This window comes from Ctenopharyngodon idella, chromosome 10, assembly GCF_019924925.1.
Source record: "Ctenopharyngodon idella isolate HZGC_01 chromosome 10, HZGC01, whole genome shotgun sequence".
Classification (NCBI taxonomy): domain Eukaryota; kingdom Metazoa; phylum Chordata; class Actinopteri; order Cypriniformes; family Xenocyprididae; genus Ctenopharyngodon; species Ctenopharyngodon idella.
The window spans coordinates 40,332,250-40,351,873 of NC_067229.1; the positions used below are offsets into that span (position 1 = coordinate 40,332,250).

A 19,624-nucleotide genomic window follows, 5' to 3' on the forward strand; every position below is an offset into this window, starting at 1 on the left:
ATTTTTTATAATGGCTGCTATAGTGAACAGCATTATGATGAGTTATGCCAATGCAAAGTTTTGGTTAAAATTTGCACAAAGCAACTTTTTCGGTTTAAAAGACTTCAGCTGAATATCGAGCCATTTATGGTGTCAGACGTCCAAATGAGCACAGCTGAATAATAGCATCCATAAACATTTTCAGCACTTACTTATTCCGACTTTCCTTTTGAACAGGTTTCTTCAGAACAACACAATTCAGATGGTCTCAAGCCGTGCCTTCAGTGGACTGTTCACTCTAGAAAAATTGTGAGTACTTCACTTTTCTTTTCTTTCACTTGAGATCGCCTTTTTAAGAAGGTTATGAATCATATTTATGTTTGCAGTGCTGCAATTTCAATCTTCAGCTTTTATTAGCATCTGCTCTTTCATGAAAAGCCAGTGAAAGAGTGTGTGGTGTTCAGACCTGAAGATGAGAAATGATCAGTCTCCGTTTGAATATTGAACAGTGTGCACCCTCGCACAAAATTGCGGCATGTGTTCAATGATGTAGAGCACAATGGCTTCTTTGGGCTGTAGATCTTTTTGCATGTGGGGCCATGTGGGTGCAGACTATTTTTAAGGCGGTTTAAACGAACTCTTTGCGACTAGCATTTAGTAATTTTCTTTCTTTCACAGTAGCTCTGAGATCTCCTTGGTCTCATATGCAGTGGGATGAAGGACAAGCCTAATCCTGGGAAGATGATGATGTATAACACCATATATCATTAGGGAAAGTTGGTCTAGTGGGTCTGGATGATAAATGACGTTATCAGTTTTTTTTAAAACACCTTTTCTTTTCTGTTCCAATCTGCCTTTAGTTCATTTGCAAGCATCTCAGATGAAGCGCAGCGTGTGAGGCAGAAATGAGTTTTGCAGTGCTCGTATTCATTTGGATTGGCCATTTATTATTTTTATATCCATAAATTGATCTTTTGGACAATTTAATACTTAACTTTGACAGCGAACAGAGCTTTTTTGATCAATTTCAAGTCTGTATCCCTAATTAAACATTGTCTTCTATGCAGGTTTCTCAGCCAAAACCACATATCCTATTTAGGACCAGGTGTATTCAGAGATCTACACAAATTAAACTGGCTGTGAGTATGCATCAGAACAAATTTAATGAATTAGAAAAGGGGAAATGGCTTATTCTTGTTCTTTTGCATCAAATATGAATCACAAAATGTAATTTAAAGTTTAATTTATCATTGTTATATTTATATTTTAATATTTTATATGTTAAGTATTTCTTTGTTTTATGTTTATATTTTAGTTTGCTTTTAAAAATTTTCTCAAGCAACTTCGCTTTACACACTTCATACACATTTCATATTTGTTTTTATTTTGTGTACTTTGATTTTATTTTCTCATCCACATTTTCTCACTTAAATTGATATTACAATTGGCAGAATCACACAGAAAACATGGGGTCTGTGCAATAGCTTTGAGTTTGAATTTGACTTTGAAAAGTGTTGACAAAAGAACATGATTTTGCAACAAAAAAAAAAAAAAAAGGCTGAGAATGACTTGGATAGCTTGTTGGCACAGTCAGCACAGATGCAGGTTAGGCACATTTATGCAGCACTAGAATAAGCACGATCACTGACAGAAGATGTGCCCACAAGATTTTTCTTTCTATCTTGCAAAAAAACCTTACATTCAACCTTAAAATCTGACATTATAACAATATATTTCATGTGCTTAACATTTCGTAAAAGACATTTCAGTTCTTGTACTATTTTTTCCCCTCAGAGTCTTAGATCACAATCCACTTAAAAGCATCACCCGTGATACATTCATTGGTCTGAGGTCGCTGACATATCTGTAAGTATCTTGCAGTTTTAAAATATTTCATAGTGTTTCTCAAGTGTGGCATTTGGTTTAATCAGCTTGTTCTTACAGTTATCTCACTGAGGAAAATGTCAAGCTTTGTTTTTATTATAAATTTAATCAAGTTTGTTCCTGTTTCTGATACAATTGTGTCTGACCAGTCAAGTAAATTTGCAAACTATAGGATGTTCATTTTTAGGAGGTTAAAATTGAGCAATATTGTCTTTTATTTTTACTACTTTTTCTCTGTTTAGAATTTGCCAGTCACTGTGCAATAAATCTATTCTCACAACAATTTGAGATGTCAAAGACACACCTGAGTTTATTCACTTGTTGGTAACAAGTATCTCCAAGAAAATGTCATGTCAAGAAATGTCACGTTGTCATTCAAGTAACAAAGAAAGGGATCTAGGGATCACTAAACCCTGAAATACAGCCAATTTTGTTATTGCGACAAAACACTGCTTTGATTTTTTTTTACCGTAATACAGAACTGTCTGTATCCACAAGGAATCCAACAGACATTTTATACTTTCAGAGTTCAACATGTGGTTCTCCCGAAGGCTAATATCTTTAATATCCTCTGGCTTCCACTGCCCTCTTTGTGATAACTGCTGTGTCAAAAATGACTAGAGTAAAATAAAGAAAATTATTCCCATCACAACATTTTGATAATTTGTTTCCCCTCTCCTCTCCTCACCGAAAAGATTTCATGTATATTTTATTCTTTTCCTCTTGATATTATCTTATCATCAATGTTCTCTTCCGATAACAATGTTCTCTTCTTTTATGTGACCTAGTTAGACTGTCAAAACCTGTTTTCTGTGCTTGGGTGACTTTTGTGTTTTCACACAAATAGGTGCTATAGACATTTTAACAACAAAATAGTGTTGTTGTTGTTGTTTTTTTCCTTCATCATGACGAATACAAAAATAGATTTTGATGACTAAAAATAGATACTGTACATGGAACATGTTTTATTGACATAAAATATATTAATTAAATATTCTCCAGGTGTGCATCAGCACTGGTACAATCATATTTAGAATCATATTTTTCTCCTATTAAAGTAATGAATTACTCCATAAATCAAAACTATATAATTTTATCTTATTTTTTATTACAATTTTCTGTAATTAACAACTGATAATCGAAAAGTGGACATTTGTAGAAATATCAGCACTAAAATCTCTCTTTTTTTAAAGGTATTTTTTTATACTTGTTTACAAGTTAAAAACTCTTAGCTAATTAAATTAATTAATTCTACAAAAATCAAGAGTAGCATAAGTTCTGGCATCTCGCATCAGCTTTCTCTCAACTGATCCTTGTCTACCTATAGGAATACAATGCCTATCACAGCATCCCTATATAAGGCACCATTCAGTATTATTATCAGCTTTATCGTGTTGCTCAGGAGCTAATTACACTGCTCCTTCCCCAGCTCCTCCTCTTGTCCAAAGTCAGGCCTTCTGATATTCCTCTTCGAATAATACTGGCTCTAAAACAACTCAATGTGTGCAAATAAACAATGCTATCAGAAGCCGCAATTAATTCTTAGTGAATTTCCCTCACAATTTTCATTTTATTGTTTGTCCATTTCAGCTCTGAGAAGGAAAATATCCTGTAGGGAGATATTTTAAAGAAATGTTTCATTTATGTTCCTCCATCTTAATGAAAACCAGGGTTCTCTCAGGGACTGCTAACTAAAAACAGAAAAACCCAAACAGATATTAAGCATCACTGCAAAGAACAGTACCTCAAGAGATTACCTTTCATGAATGAAGATATGTATCAGAAGAGATTATACGCTTACCCAGGATGTTTTCTCATGCAAGTTCACTTTGCTTTGCGATACCCCTAATACAGTTTCAAGAAAAAGTATGTGAACCACTTGCAGAATCTGTGAAAATGTTAGTAATTTTAACAAAATAAGGGAGATAATACAAAATGCATGTTATTTTTTATTTAGTACTGTCCTGAGTAAGATATTTTACATAAAAGACGTTTACATATAATCAACAAGACAAAAAAAAAAAAGCTGAATTTATTAAAATAACCCCATTCATAAGTATGTGAACCATTGATTCTTAATACAGTGTGTGGTTACCTGGATGATCTACGACTGTTTCTTTGTTTTGTGATGGTTGTTCATGAGTCCCTTGTTTGTCCTGAGCAGTTAAACTGAGCTCTGTTCTTCAGAAAAAATCTCCAGGTCCTGCAGATTCTTCAGTTTTCAAGGATTTTTTGCTTATTTGAACCCTTTACAGCAGTGACTGAATGATTTTGAGATCCGTCTTTTCACACTGAGGACAACTGAGGGACTCAAACACAACTTTTAAAAAAGGTTCAAACATTCACTGATGCTCCAGAAAAAAACATGATGCATTAATAGATGGGGGGTGAAAACATTTGGAATTTGAAGATCAAGGTAAATTGTATTTAATTTGTCTTCCGGGAAACATGCAAGTGTCTTCGGTTGCTTCCGAAGGGCAGTACTAAATGGAAAAAAAATTATATTCAAGCAAAATAAGAAAAATTTGGACCTCTTCATCCTATTCAAAAGTTTTCACCCCCCGACTCTTAATGCATCGTGTTTCCTTCTGGAGCATCAGTGAATGTTTGAACCTTTTTTAAAAGTTGTGTTTGAGTCCCTCAGTTGTCCTCACTGTGAAAACATGGATCTCAAAATCATTCAGTCACTGTTGTAAAGGGTTTAAATATGCAAAAGATGCTGGAAATCTGAAGAATTTTTGGGACCTGGAGATTTTTTCTGAAGAACAGAGCTCAGTTTAACTGCTCAGAATAAACAAGGGACTCATGAACAACCATCACGAAACAAAAGAAACAGTCGTAGATCATCCAGGTAACCACACACAGTATTAAGAATCAATGGTTCACATACTTATGAATGGGGTTATTTTAATAAATTCAGCTATATTTTTGTCTTACGGATTATATGTAAATATCTTTTACGTAAAATATCTTACTCGGGACAGTACTAAATAAAAAATAACATGCATTTTGTGTGATCTCTCTTATTTTGTTAAAATTTTGCACATTTTCACAGATTTTGCAAGTGGTTCACATACTTTTTCTTGCAACTGTAGCTGAAATAACGTACATTTCTTGAATGTTTTCCAGCAGCCTGGCTCAGTTTAAGTTAAGCCAATTTATTATTAAATAAATACTACCTTGTAAATTAATTATACAAGTGTCCACTGCATAACAAGCACTCCATTAATATTGCATTTATGGGTACAGATTAAATTCTTCTCTAAATTTGCATAATTAGCTAAATTATGTATTGCTTGCGTTTAATGTTAATTTCTAATTTTCTGGTGTTTTTGACTAAATGCATGACTTCCTTTTAGAGGAGATTTTTTTTTTAAATTAATAAATAAGTTAGTTGATAATAATTAAGGACTCATTTTACAAAAACTAATTCAAAGAACAACTTTCAGCTAATTATGCCTGTGAAACAGAGGACACCTGTCGTGTAATAGTCTGGCCGAAAGCTTTGATTGTTTTTTCTCTGAAACTGATTCAGTCACATCTGGAAGTGCTGTAGGGGGTTTATTTAACTTCTACATTAAAGACCTTCAAGGCTCTTGCTGTGACAGTCTGCACATTGAGGCTGCCAGGCTGGGTTTCCTTTTAAGGTAGTTGTATTTTAATTTTTGTGATTAATCACAGGTCTATGGTGAACACGTCCCTGATGTGGCTGCCCAACTCGAGTCTCTGTCAGCACATGCCCTTGCTCAGCTGGCTGTGAGTACTTCATGTTATTGACCTTTTTTTCATGTCTTACATGCACAAAATAGTGGATTGTGTTTTAGAGGTTTCTCTCTAAATTCAGAAGGGGAGAGTGAGGTAATCTGTGCCAGTGCCCATAGTTGTCCTCTGAGAAATGAGATGCGGTAAAAAATATTTAAACATATATTATTCACTATGCCTTATTTTATTTTATTTTATTTTAAAGCCAGGAATAAATTTTCCTGTTTTTTTTTTTTTTTTTGTGAAATATAGTGAAACATAAAAATATAATTTTATTCTGGAATATCCTTAGTCATTTTGTGCCAGAAATCCTTAATCATCTCTGTGCCAGAACTCCCCCAAAATTCCTAGAATAATTTTGCTACTGACACAGCTTACCCCACATCTATCATTTTGAAAAATGGTTCATTTGCTAATGAATGGCTAATGTTTAGCCAAATAATAATGTGATATTATACTTTGGGAATTCACATATATGATATTTGTAAGACTTAGATAAATTTGCTTTGACATAAAACTGGCAGATCCAGCGATTATTTCATCCTCAAAAGCACTCGTTGTATCACCCGGTACCTCATAAACATGACTTTGTTTCCGAGTAGACTGATAATAAACGCTGTGTGCCATTACTCCAGGAAGTTACTTAAAATCAGACAATCAGATTAAAGCTTGCCAGAAAATGCTTTCCAGTTTTGTGTGCAATACGCATCAGACAGTCAGTCAGTGGCCTGTGGGCCAGTCCGTATGTGTCCTGTCCTGAGAATAATCCTAGGTTATTGTTGACTATAAAACTTCAGTGAACACATCTTTAAAAGTTTTTCAGTAAGTGAGTGGTCTTCTCTTCAAGGTTCAGCTGAGCAAAGCAACTTATGACAGCAGCGTAAGCTATATTAAGAGGTTTAACTCAGATAGCTGTAGAATTGTGCTGAGTGCTTATATGATTTATGCCGAATGAGATTTGCTAAATTCAAACCTACCTTACATTTGACTTCCATCGCAAATACTAAAGAGGATTATGATAGGGTATCAGAGACCATCAGGTACTGTACATGTTACGGACTCTCTCTGTTTTTTAACCTTAGAATGACTTATTCATATAAACCAAGAGCCTAATGACTAATATACTAATGGAGATGTGGGAATAAACACACACATACAGCTTACACAGCTGAAAGTAGCAAACATTCCCAGAATACAAAACTTTCCTGAGAAGTCAGTTTGATATTAAATTGATACAAAAATAAATGCTCTAAACAAAATTCAATGCAAATGTACACACCAGCCAAGAAGGCTTTAACATTATTAATGTATCATGCACCAACACTCGTACACTGTAACAGATATCCTGTTAAATTTATGATAAAAAACTGGCAGCTGTGGTTGCCAGAAATTCACCGTAAAAATACTGTGACTGCACATTTTACTGAAAGCAAAACAGATTGTGTTTTGTCACTTTACATGCTTGTGCTGTTTAGTCAAAGGTCTGACTACAACTCCATTGACTGTCACACATCTTGAGTTAACAATGAAAACTCATCTCAAAGTGCCTGTATCTTTGACAAATGTGTCGTCTGTATATTTTCGAGCATCTCTCCCTTCATAATGAGCACTTTGGACTCATTTTCAGCATTTCTGTGAGCAATGCACTCTGGTAATTATAGTCAGCGTGGAAAGAGATGGGCAGTGGCCATCAACAGGGGCACTGTGTTACCTATGTGAGCAGGCTCACTCATGCTGCAAAACTCTCGCCGCTGAATGACAATTTGCCATCTGCAAGTCTAGTCTGACAGTTCTGAGAGAAAGACTATCAGCGGCACTATCAAAGTCAGTCATGTCATCTTATCAAGGCGCTCACAGAATGAATGATTTCAGCATGGGGCTTCATGAGGCAAGCTTAATATTCATGTAGTTGTCAAGCGCCTATGGCTCTTGATCAAATTTATTTTTGTTGTTGCAGGCAGAGCAGTGGGATGAGCTTTCCCAGTTGTCGGTGCCTTTGTCATTCCTATCATGTCCTCGAATTCAGAATTCAAATGTATTTTTTACATTTACAGCTGTTTGTCTTTCTTTTCTTTTCCTTGGCTTGTCTTTCCTTGCAGGGACTTCGCTGAGAACCACGTCGAGTTGCTGAATTATTCCACTCTGATGACATGCACCGAGCTTACAGTGCTGTAAGTGTTTTTTGTGCATTTACCGTCAGCAGTGGTTGATTTCATTGTGTACATGATGGCTACGCATACGTTGATGCCAGTATCACAATTTATAATAGCAATATAATGGCGAGTTTAATTTAATAGTCACTTTAACTGAATGCGGTACAGATGTCGGTTTTAGTTTATGATGTCTGTCTTGGATCTCAGTCTCAGTCAATTCCCAGTTTATTATCTCTTAAGGGAAATGCTTGTTCCTGGTTAGTCATCAGGATGTTAGTGTCTGCATACATGTGTTTCTTACAAGTGAAGAACAAAGCTTGATGCCCTTGTGGAGAATGATGTCAAGCATATGTTGAAATCATCTTAATTTAACTGTCAGTTTAAAAACCATGGGACATTATTTATACGCCATATACTGTGGGGTACAAAAGTCTGGGACCACTGGTGAAAGTAGCTACATTGTACTTTTTTTAACAACTAACAATATGTTAAATTTAAAAAAAAAATGATTTGATTTAGATATTTTGTTTGAATAACATATGTAATTATAACAATGTTCAGTTCAGGAAAGGAAGCAGGAACTAGAAAATGTTCAGCATAAAGTTGTGTAATGATAAAAAGAAACAAATATAAACAAAAGAAAGTGACAGCTGCCTATAATTTTGCTATAAATACGACATGGATTCAAGCTGGCAAGGTAATTTATAGTTTTAAGTTATGAAGAGCATAATTTCAACTACAAAAACTATATATATATTGTTCTGTTAAATACAGTGACTTTAAATATCAGTTCATTTACTGTTTTTTTTTTTTTTTTACTGTTACATTTTTACATTCTTTAACCATGCAAATTATTGTCATTGCAAACTTTGCAACCATCACAATCATCTACCACAGACTGAGAATGAGCTGTGCTTAAATGTGTTTGTGTTTTTGGACTGGGCCTAAGATACATGCTGCCGTTGTCTCATGAGGCTTCCATCTGTCGAATCTTTTTTTTTTTAATTAGGTAACTCTGAATTTTTTTTTAACAGACTCTCTATTCTCTTTCTCATTTTGCTTTGGGCAAAGTAACAGAGTTTGATGCAACTGATAATATTACTTGAGAAAAAGAGAAAAATCTAATTCCCATCACTTTCTCACTAGTTAATCAGATACCTCTGGACAATTATCAATGGGCTGACTCATTTGTGGTTGATCACGTTTTGAGTATAAAAATAGAGGAATCTAATTCTAGTTTCTCAGAAGGCACCTATGAATTTGATTCCTTTGCAGCCTTTTTCCTCCTAAAACTGTTGAAAATGAAAGCAGAATGTCTCCCAGGAACATTGTGATGACAAAAAGATTTTGCCGTATTCGGACAGACGTCTCTGACAGCGACAACAATACCTCTTTCAGACGTTTTCTCAACGCTCTATTAGTTTATTATTAAGATGTGCCATTCCCTTGTGTAATAGATGTGGGAAAGTGTCAGACATATCTTAAATGAGACTTTGAGGGAGAGATGGGTATCTCTGCAAATAGGGTCAGCTTGCCCTTGCCGGGAAAATAAGCTGGAAAATGCAGCAGAAAGCAGTAGGATTTTGTTATTGTCTGGCTGTTTCACGGGCCAGTGGCTGTTTTTTGAGGCTTTCCACACAAGTGAAAATGTTGTAGTTTAGTCTCACTGGAAAGAAATATTAAGTTTTTCTCTCATTTTTATATTCCCAGAACGCTGCATGACAATAAAATCAAGATCCTTCCAGAAAGCACGTTTCATTCTCTTGGATCTTTGGTTGAACTGTGAGTACTGCAGCACATAATCTGGAAAGGATGTACAATCTTTTTATTTGAAGTCCCCCTGTGGTGAAAATCAAGTTTTTAATGTTGTTTATATTTCTATGTGGTGATTTTAATATGGTTTAAGACAAACCATATGCAAATTCATTCAAGTCAACACCATTGCCGAGTATTTTCTCTTTAAAGCTGCAGTGATCTACAGACAGTTTCAAAAACGAGGTTTGAAATCGCTGGTGTTTCTGACATCAAAACTTACCTTGTAACCAATCATGTCAATGTGCCATCGGGCTTTAGCATATCATTAACTATGACCAATCTGAAGCAGCGGAGTCTCAAGAGAAGGTTATCCCAGTATATTTTTCTGTTGATATGAAAAATCAGGGAGATTTAGCAATATAGCGGGTGTATGATGTATATTACAACTGTACGATGTTGTGATGAGCTATATGCCCTTTTCCACTGACGAAGTTGTTCAAAGCGTTTCTAAGGATACTGATTTTTAGAAGACAGCTGTCTGACTCACGAATGGGAACATGGTTTGTGTAACATTAGCATCTCATTATTAGCTGTTTGATAAGTAGTCAAGCAAAAGGCTAATCATATTAATTACCATTATGTGTACGACGTTGTAAAAAGCGGTACAATTGTGCAGCATTTACCTCAGTAAGTTGACCGAGTGGATCTCTGAGCTTGTGGAGTGAGTGGAGGTGGCTAATTTGCATATTCATAGATCCGCGTATACTAAATGAAGCAAGGGTGTAGAGTTAGATTCAAGCTATTTTAAGATATGAAGAAATCTTTTTCACAGGAAAAAACTTTTAATATGTCATTTTGGTGATCAAAGATGAGTTTTAAGGGAAAAAATTATTGACTACAGAGAGACTTTAAAAGTAATAACGTTCTACGCTTACATTATAATTGAGGTGTGCACATGGATTTCACTCATCTGATTGTTGTGTTTGTTTCTCCTTGTTTTTTAGAGATCTGTCTTGCAACAGAATTTTCGATCTTCCTAAAAACACTTTCAAGAGTTTAAAATTTCTGCAGAAACTGTGAGTTATGCAAATATCAGTCACATTGTTTATTTCAGAAGTGTTGAATTTATTGCAGTGCAATAAATAGCACAATAATTGGCACATTACTATAAAATATAATTTTTAAGGGATATTTTATCCAAGGAGGAAAAATTCTGTCATTCACTCACTCTCATGTCCTTCCAAAACTTTGTGCTGCTATTTCTTCCATGGAACAAACAAGTCTACATTTGAAGGCTGAAAAAAACACCATAAAAGTAGTCTGTATTCAGAGCCTTTGAAGCCATATGCTAGCTTTTTGCAAGGAACAAACTTAAATTTAAGCTTGTCTGTATCCCACATCTGCATTTATCAAAAATGGTGTTGTTGTCATTATTGATGCCAAAAAAATGGATGGACTTCAGAAGACTTGGAATATAGCGTATGGGTGTTTCATGTCTTTTTTGGAGCTTGATGACTCCTGGTAGCTATCCAATGTTGTTGGCTTAAAAAACAATCTGTTTAAAGAAAAATAGATTTGGAATGTGATCAGTAAATAATCAGAATTATCATTTTTGACTGACATATTCCATTTAATGTTTGCAGGAACATATCCCATAATCCTGCACTCCATATTCATGCGAGACACTTCGATCACCTGGTCCATCTTGAGTCTCTGTAAGTATCAGCACTGCATACTCTGCTGTTTAAAAGAATGCCTTTTAAGACCCTATTAGTAGGTGTGAGATGAAATACAACATCATTTGTGTTTAACAGAAGTCTGGAAGGCATTGAAATTCCTGATATAACCACCAAGATGTTTCTTCCAATGGGGAACCTGTCCCACATGTACGTACCTCTCATTGTGTGGTCTGTGCATAAGCAGGATGCTCAGCTTGTAATCTGTTATTTGTTCATATCTGTCTTTTCTAGATATTTTAAGGATTTTCAGTACTGTTCCTATGCTCCACATGTTCGGAAATGTAAACCTAACACGGATGGAATTTCATCAGTTGAAGACCTGTTAGCCAGCCTGGTTCTGCGGGTGTCCGTCTGGGTGATGGCATTCATCACTTGCTTTGGGAATCTCTTTGTTATCGGAATGCGCTCCTTCATTAGAGCGGAGAACAACCTGCATGCTGCCTGCGTCAAAGTCCTGTGTTGTGAGTAGGGATGGAACTATTTTTAATATTTGACTAATAAATACATTGTGTGCAAAAATGGTTTATAATAATAACAATAGTAATAAAACAGCTAACTTCATCATTAAATAGTCTTTGTACTGAACACTTCATATATAATTATAAAAACCAAAAAGTAATTTAATAAAATGTATTGTTAGTTATTTTATTAAATATATGAAGTGTACAGCACAAAGACCAGAATAATCAATAATGAAATTAGTTATTATTATTATTATTTGTTTTTATTTTTATCATTATTATTATTATCATCTAATAATTACTTGCTGCAACACGGAGTTAGCTGCACAAATACGCACACGCACACACACACACACACACACACACACACACAGTTGTCATCTGTCTGTAACAGTCTCATAAAAGTCCACATGGCCCAAATTGAAATTGCTCCAAAAAAAGTTTGGCTAGACATTTTACAATAGCAACAACAAAAAAGGATTTTCCTGGAGAGAAAATGTAATGCTAAGGCCTTCATGAATGGGGCATTATTGGAAAAGCCCAGGGTAACAATAGGTAAGGGAATTTATCTGAATAACGGAAGCTATCAGTAAAGCCTATTATTATTTGGTTTGCATTTGTGCCTATGTATATCCTTGTGCGTGTTTGATTGTTCATTCCCGAACGTTTATGCGTGCATCTGTAATCCTATTAAGAGAGTGACAGTTCGTTTGTCTTCATATGCTAGCTTGTTTGAACATTTTTGAACTTATTTAAAGGGTAAAGTTACAGACTGTTCCACAGACCAATTACTTCCTGATGTACTGAACAATAAAAATCTACTAATACTTCTGTAAATCTGTGACAGATTTTTTCTGGACATAATGGTGAGAACATGAGAACACAGATAGATGCCTGTTTTTTTTTTTTTTTTTTTTTTTTCAAAACTGCAGTTTTATCGACATGCATCCAATAGGGACAGTTAATTTTTTGAAAATTGTGATTTTTAGCTTTTCCCGTGTATTCACAATTTGACTTGAAACTTGGTGAGATTATATTACTGGCCATCTGTCTGTTTTTTGGCTGAACTGTCTTTTGCTAAAAATTAAGTCAGCAAGCTACCTGTTAATGATTTTCCCTCATTGTTGTGGATAATCAAGTTAAGACAGCGTGTGACACTACCTTAAATCATGTATTTATGGAAAAAGAGCAGAAGAAGAACAGCGCATGTGCAAATGACAGAGGAGTATACTAGGTCTAACTGTGCACGAAATGGAGGGGAACGCGGAACATTAAGTATAGGAGGGTTGGGTTTAAATGAATGTTTAAATATAGTTTAAGTGGAGCAAACTGTAACATGCTTTTCAGTTTTGTAGCTAATTGTGACCAAATACCTTTAGTTTTTTATCAGCCCTGCAAAAAAATATGGCCTATGCAAGTGTGCATTCTGTTTACTGCTTAGTGCTTAATACACTAGGCTGTACTGTACCAACTACCTAAGGGGGACTAAATGCCGCTAGGTGGAACAAACTGTAATTTGTGCTACTGTCTGTTCAAAATAAATGAAAAAAACTTAGCATTGTGGATTTGTTGCTTTTTCTGGTAACACTTTAGTTTAGGGTCCAATTCTCACTATTAACTAGTTGCTTATTATCATGCATATTACTAAGATATTAGCTGTTTAGTAGTACCTATAAAGCACATAATAATGCCTTATTCTGTATGACCATATTCTACCCTTAATCCTAACCAATACCTAAACTTAACAACCTTACTAACTAATAAGCAGTAGTCAGGGGGCTTGAGGCAGAAGGTAATAATTAGTTAAAGTGGACCTATTATGCCTCTTTATACAAGATATAATATAAGTCTCTGGTGTCCCTTAGAATGTGTCTGTGAAGTTTCAGCTCAAAATACCCTACAGATCATTTATTATAGCTTGTCAAATTTGCCCCTATTTGGGTGTGAGCAAAAACATGCTGTTTTTGTGTGTGTCCCTTTAAATGCAAATGAGCTGCTTCTCCCGGCCCCCTTTCCAGAAGAGGGCGGAGCTTTAACAGTTGCTCAACAACAACAAAGCTGGAGAATCTCACGCAGCCAAAATGATGATCGTCAGTAACGGTGTTTAGCCTTGGAGTCTTTTTTTAATGCAACTGGACGTTTCTGAATGGTTAGTGGATACATTTATGTAGTTGCTGTGGAGTTGATTGAACTCATCGACTAGCATGTGCCGTCATGTTAATCTTTTGTGCAAATCCAGCATTGAACTGACCCTCGTTTGTGAAGCAGTCCGGTGTAAAATGACGGCATGGCAACAACACTCTACTTCAACAACTCTTCTCTAAAGCAGCCCAATATGGCCTCACCCTCTTTGTTGCGTGTTCTCAGGGGCAGGGTTTATGTACATTTTGGGGGTTTGTGATGTCAACAACCAGGGAAGAAGCTTGTTGTAGTCCCTACCAGCCGTTTGTTGTAGTCCTTAAAAAAGTGATTTCTGTAAAAGAAAATATCTCCCTTTGCATTGAGCTTTGAGCATCGTAACTTTGCAGATGTTGATTATGCTCAAACAGCAACATTGCACACTAACTAAAGTTAAAAAAGTGAAATCATAATCAACCAATAGAGAACTGGACCCTAAAACTAAAGTGTGACCATTTTGTGACTATATATATATATATATATATATATATATATATATATATATATATATTCTTGTGCCAAGATGTGTCAGATGAAGGTCATCGTGATCATGGAGGGTTGTTATCAGCCGGTGACACATTCTCAGTTCAGTCCCTGTCTGTACTTGGTCTGTTAATCTCAGCTACAGCAGTGTGTTAAGATTATATTCAGTGGAAAAATGAGCTTGGCCTTTACCTTGAGCTGTTCACTGATTTCGATAGCATCACTCTGCTCACCTTTGCCATGCTGCCAGAATCAAAGATCGCTTGCTATCACAAGATGGAGGTACCATCGCCTGGCTCTGATTCATGATGTATTCCATTAAACTGTAAGGAAGAAGGATGTGTTCATACATATTTCCCAAAACACGTTCACTTTTCTCATAAGCGTTTGTGACAGCTGGAGTATTCTTAAATTTACAGTCTGAGTTGTGGGACAACCAGAAAAGGAGCAGCTGTCAAATATTTCACACCTCCTCTGGGAAGAAAGCTCTAAAATAAACTGGCAAGAAACTTCATGCCACTTCTGGTCACACTGTGTCTTTGTTTTTATATAGTGGTAATGAGGAACAGAATTTGTGCTGTCGATAATAACATCCACTGCACAAATTGATGCAGCAGGAGCGAGTCACTATCATTTTAAATCAATTTAATTAGTCTGCAACTAGAGGATATAACAATAATCAACATGTAGCGACCTGATGAAACCAGGAATAGCAATCTTATAATCAGTGCAGACGTTGCCTTGCATTCTAAAGTTAGGAAATGAGGACTGAAGAACTTTGGTGAGGAAGAAACCAAGTCTCGGCAAAGGGAGACCATTTTCCACTGTCTGGCACTTACTGAAACAGATTTTGCGTTGTTTATTTGCAGAAACCAGGCACGTGCACACATAGACATAAAAGGGGCTTGAGCCCCTGCCCTTTTTCTTCCTCGAGAGAAAGTGCCCTTTTTTTCTGGGGTGCTTTTTTTTTTTTTTTTTTTTTTTTTTTTTTTTAAATAAATGATTATATTTCCTATTTGCGCATAGCTTCCATGTCAAACAAATATATTTAGGCTACTGAAAAAAAAAAAAAAAAAAAATACTATATCAGGTCGGCTTTGTCGAGTTCAGATGCCCTCCCTCCTCGACAGGCCATTCATTCCCGCACACATGCGCGCCAGGCCCCTCCTCGTGTTTGCTGCTGGCTGAAAACTTGTGACAACTATACCCGGGAAAATGCAACTGCTGTCTGGCGATGAGAAGCGAAAAAGAAAAAAGCCCTAGATGGATCCATCCCGTGCATTTCTTTCAGGTAGCCTATGTATGTTCTCAAACATGTGAATTATTTTAATGTGCTATGCATTGCGTTTTGAACCATGGTAAAGATATCTGTAGGGCTGTCAATACCAGAAGAGGAGAATTCCACGGACGAGCATCCATGAACCGCATTATTCCAATTAAAACTATTTAAAAATCATAATACCGCATTACATAATGCTATTCTTAAATCTACGCTTACACAGGATAATACATCAATAAAAGACTTTTATTGAATTAACTGCCAGGTTAATTTATGGCAGTTAAAGTAAAGGACAGTGTTGCTGGACACTTTTATTTATTTTTTAGTTTAACATTGTTGCTTCCCCTTGATTTATGTTAATTATCTCCCATGGATTACGTTAATCCATTTCTAAGCGGTTCTCAGGGTTTGATGTATTATGTTATGAAACTTTGTTACTGTGCAAGCGTTATTTAAATAAATATTTCATATTCTACTGTACACTACAAAGCTTGTCATTTATTTTAGTAAAAATATGCTGGGTGTAACATGGATTTTTTTCTTATTTAACATGTATACATAGACATTTCATGAAACATTAGGTCATGAAATTTTACTTAAAGTCATGGAATTTTATTGGTAAAAATGTGTACGAACCGTACGATTTAAGAAGATGCTAAGACAGAGCGAGGGTTTAAACTTTGATCGTGCTGTGCTGTGTAACAACAAAAATCAGCAGGCGTTTGGCGCCCTCTGCAGGCATTTGTTATAGTATATAATGTATTTATAATATTTCAGGGGGAAAAAATTCTTAATGTGTTTAAATATGCAGATTAGCTTGTTTTGGTTAGTTTAGAAGAAATCTACAGATGCAAACAGATGGAGGGTAGTAGGCTTAAAACAAACACCATCTAAATGTGTAGGGTTAGGGTTAAGTTTTCTTTCCATTAGAGTAAAAGACATGGAAGCAAAAATAGACCACGATCTTAAAATTGTCCACTACATGAAAGAAGTATTCCAATAACACCAAAAGAATTAAAACGATTTATTGATTTGTGCAAAATTATTAGTGAAACTATGTCCCTCTCCTTGGTGCAGTCATTGATTCTAAATATATAGCTACTTGAAAATAGTTGCTGTTGCCTTCTCTTGTGATAAACCTAGTGAATACTAAAGAAGACCATGGTCTCTGTGTGAACTGATTATTTTGTAGAAATCTGTGGAGTATAAAACAATTGCGTGAGTGTAAGGGAATTAAAATAAATTGGTAAGGAAGTCAAAATTGTCTTAATATATTTAAGGGTTTATTATTTTTTTTAAATAAATAATTATGAGAAGTGCCCTTTTTTCCACTTGAGCCCCTGCCCCCCAAAATGTCTGTGCACGTCCCTGGCAGGAACCTACAGTTTTTAATTTATTCTAGTGCTGTATCACATCATGCGTGAGGATCCTTGTCATTGTTTCAATTTTTTTTCTTTTTTCTTTAATGTTTTCCAGTTGCAGACTGTCTGATGGGAGTCTATCTCTTCTTCCTGGGGATATTCGATGTGAAATTCCGTGGTGAATATAACCGGAACGCTCTTATCTGGATGGACAGTGTGGAATGCCGAACAATTGGCTTTCTTGCCATGCTCTCCTCTGAAGTATCTGTTCTCCTTCTCACCTACTTAACGCTAGAGAAATTCCTAGTAATCGTTTTCCCTTTTAGCCATCTGAGGCCAGGGAAGCTGCAGACAGTGTTGGTTCTGGCCTTCATCTGGATTCTGGGATTCGTCATAGCAGCTGTTCCCCTGCTAAATGAAGACCTGTTTGGGAACTATTATGGGCGAAATGGAGTTTGTTTCCCTCTGCACTCTGATAGGCTGGAGAAACCAACAGCCAAAGGATACTCCACAGGGATATTTCTTGGTTCGATATCTCTTCTTCACTGACTTGATTTGTGCTAATGTATTCAAATGTTTTTTGTGTCTTTGGTAGTTTTAACTATAAAATAATATAATATAATATTTAAGCGGGGTGACCAATTTTTTTTAAAAGCCCAAACACTTGTGCCGAATTCTGACCCTCGCCACATTATTACCCCCCTATTGGTAGGTTTAGGATTAGGTGTGGGGGTGGGATTAGGATTAGGCAATCAGGTAACGACTTCAACGAGGGGGGTATAATTTGGCAGGGAGTCAAAATTCGGCACAACACTGGCAAAGGGATGGGCAATGTCCTATTTACCTCCGTGAGCGATGGAAAATGAAATTCCTAGCAAAATAATTCACTTGCCTTTTCAAGTGTAGTGCGAAGAAAATTCAGCTCGTCGTTAAAACGCATTGACGTCTGGGTATTTCTAACTTTGAAATCTGCTTGTACTGAGAAGACGAAAGAGAAGCAGCAAGCGCTTATATTTATTGTCATGCGGTGAAGTTGTTGTCATGGTAACCACAAACTTGGCGCCCTGATATCAAAGTCTTTTTATAGTCTTTAAGCCAAGGACGCTGTGAGGAAAAAACTATAGGCTACCACCAGAGTCTGTAGGTACTGTAGAAGGGCACTGTGGACATAATTACATTTTAGTAAAAAACTTTTCTGGTAAACAAGGATATCTGGTCACCATGGTATTTTTTGCATATTACTTTACTATGTCAGTCCTCATGTGCATATACTGAAATATTTGTGTCTTGTGTATTCACAGGACTTAATCTGGTGGCGTTCTTGGTGATTGTCGTTTCCTATTCTAGTATGTTCTGTTCCATTTATAAAACCGGCATCAATGCCACAGATGTGCGGAGTCGACTACACAAAGATGTGGCTGTGGCCAACCGCTTTTTCTTTATTGTGTTCTCTGACGCCCTCTGCTGGATACCCATATTTTTGGTCAAAACACTTTCTCTGCTAAAAGTTGAGATTCCAGGTATGTTCAGTGTCTTTCTGACCACATGGTTAAAACAGATGCATGTTTCTCTTACAGTTTTTTCCAATATTTCATTAAGTTTATACTTATATCCACTTCTCTGTTATGGAGAAAAACATTATAGTATTTAAAAAAATGAATACTGACTGTAAATAATGTTAGCTAAGGCTGCTATTAGACATTTTTGCATGAATCTTCAACCCCATATCATTTTGAATGTAAGGCAGTTAGCACACAATATATTTTTAAAAAGAAAAATCTTCAGTTATTTATAATAAGACACTGTGTGATACAACCAGAATTTACTTATTTGAGTCATATATTCAAATAAAGATTTCAAGATTCCAAACTTACTGTGATGGGGTTGAAATAATGTAGCTCTCTGTGGTTAGTTATAGTAAGAGCGGGCGCGACACATTTGTTAATTGAATGTGTCGAGGCTTTCGGTCTCATCCGCTTCTCGTTATTTTTAGCTGTACAAAACAGCTCATTATGCTTCTTGATATTGCAAACTGGTATTTCTTGCCATATTATTATAATGTATTGTCGTAATTATAAACTGGTTTGTAGTGCAAATAGTTTTATAGCTGCAATTTGTTATTCTTCTAATTATTTGCCTGTAGCGGCTAATGAATCGGAAGTCTCACACATTCACCGAAAATAAGGTGGATGTAGTGAGTAATGATAAATAACTATTGGTATTTTGCCAGGTAATGGCCTCATATTTAGGATGGTTATGGCCCTGGTATTTTAGGCCTGACAATGACATTAAAATAAATAAATACAATTTAAAATAAAAGTTTAGCAGTAACCTGACTCAGTTACCTCTAGCCAAGTGTGTCACAAATACTTAATTTAAAAGGGATAGTTCACCCAAAAATGAAAATCTACTCACCCTCAAGCCTTTCAAGGTGTATATGACTTTCTTCTTTCAGATGAATACAGTCGGAGATATATTTAAAAATATCCTGGCTCTTCCAAGCTATATAATGGCAGTGAAAGGGGGCCCGATTTTGAAGCCAAAAAAAAAGTGCATCTATCCATCGTAAAAGTACACAACACGGCTCCGG

At 35.8% G+C, this 19,624-nt stretch overlaps 1 protein-coding gene across 3 annotated transcripts in view; it reads left to right on the forward strand.

Annotated features, from left to right (window-relative positions):
• The window catches only part of rxfp2a (relaxin family peptide receptor 2a), a 43,530-nt gene that overhangs the window by 21,983 nt on the left and 1,923 nt on the right, over positions 1 to 19,624 (forward strand). For all 3 annotated transcript variants that reach the window (XM_051910966.1, XM_051910967.1, XM_051910968.1), the window contains exons 6-17: positions 217 to 288; positions 1,047 to 1,118; positions 1,774 to 1,845; positions 5,545 to 5,619; positions 7,725 to 7,796; positions 9,489 to 9,560; positions 10,538 to 10,609; positions 11,177 to 11,248; positions 11,348 to 11,419; positions 11,504 to 11,733; positions 17,150 to 17,560; positions 18,336 to 18,554. In XM_051910966.1, the coding sequence (XP_051766926.1) occupies positions 217 to 288; positions 1,047 to 1,118; positions 1,774 to 1,845; positions 5,545 to 5,619; positions 7,725 to 7,796; positions 9,489 to 9,560; positions 10,538 to 10,609; positions 11,177 to 11,248; positions 11,348 to 11,419; positions 11,504 to 11,733; positions 17,150 to 17,560; positions 18,336 to 18,554 (1,511 nt within the window). The remainder of the gene's footprint in view (positions 1 to 216; positions 289 to 1,046; positions 1,119 to 1,773; positions 1,846 to 5,544; positions 5,620 to 7,724; positions 7,797 to 9,488; positions 9,561 to 10,537; positions 10,610 to 11,176; positions 11,249 to 11,347; positions 11,420 to 11,503; positions 11,734 to 17,149; positions 17,561 to 18,335; positions 18,555 to 19,624) is intronic.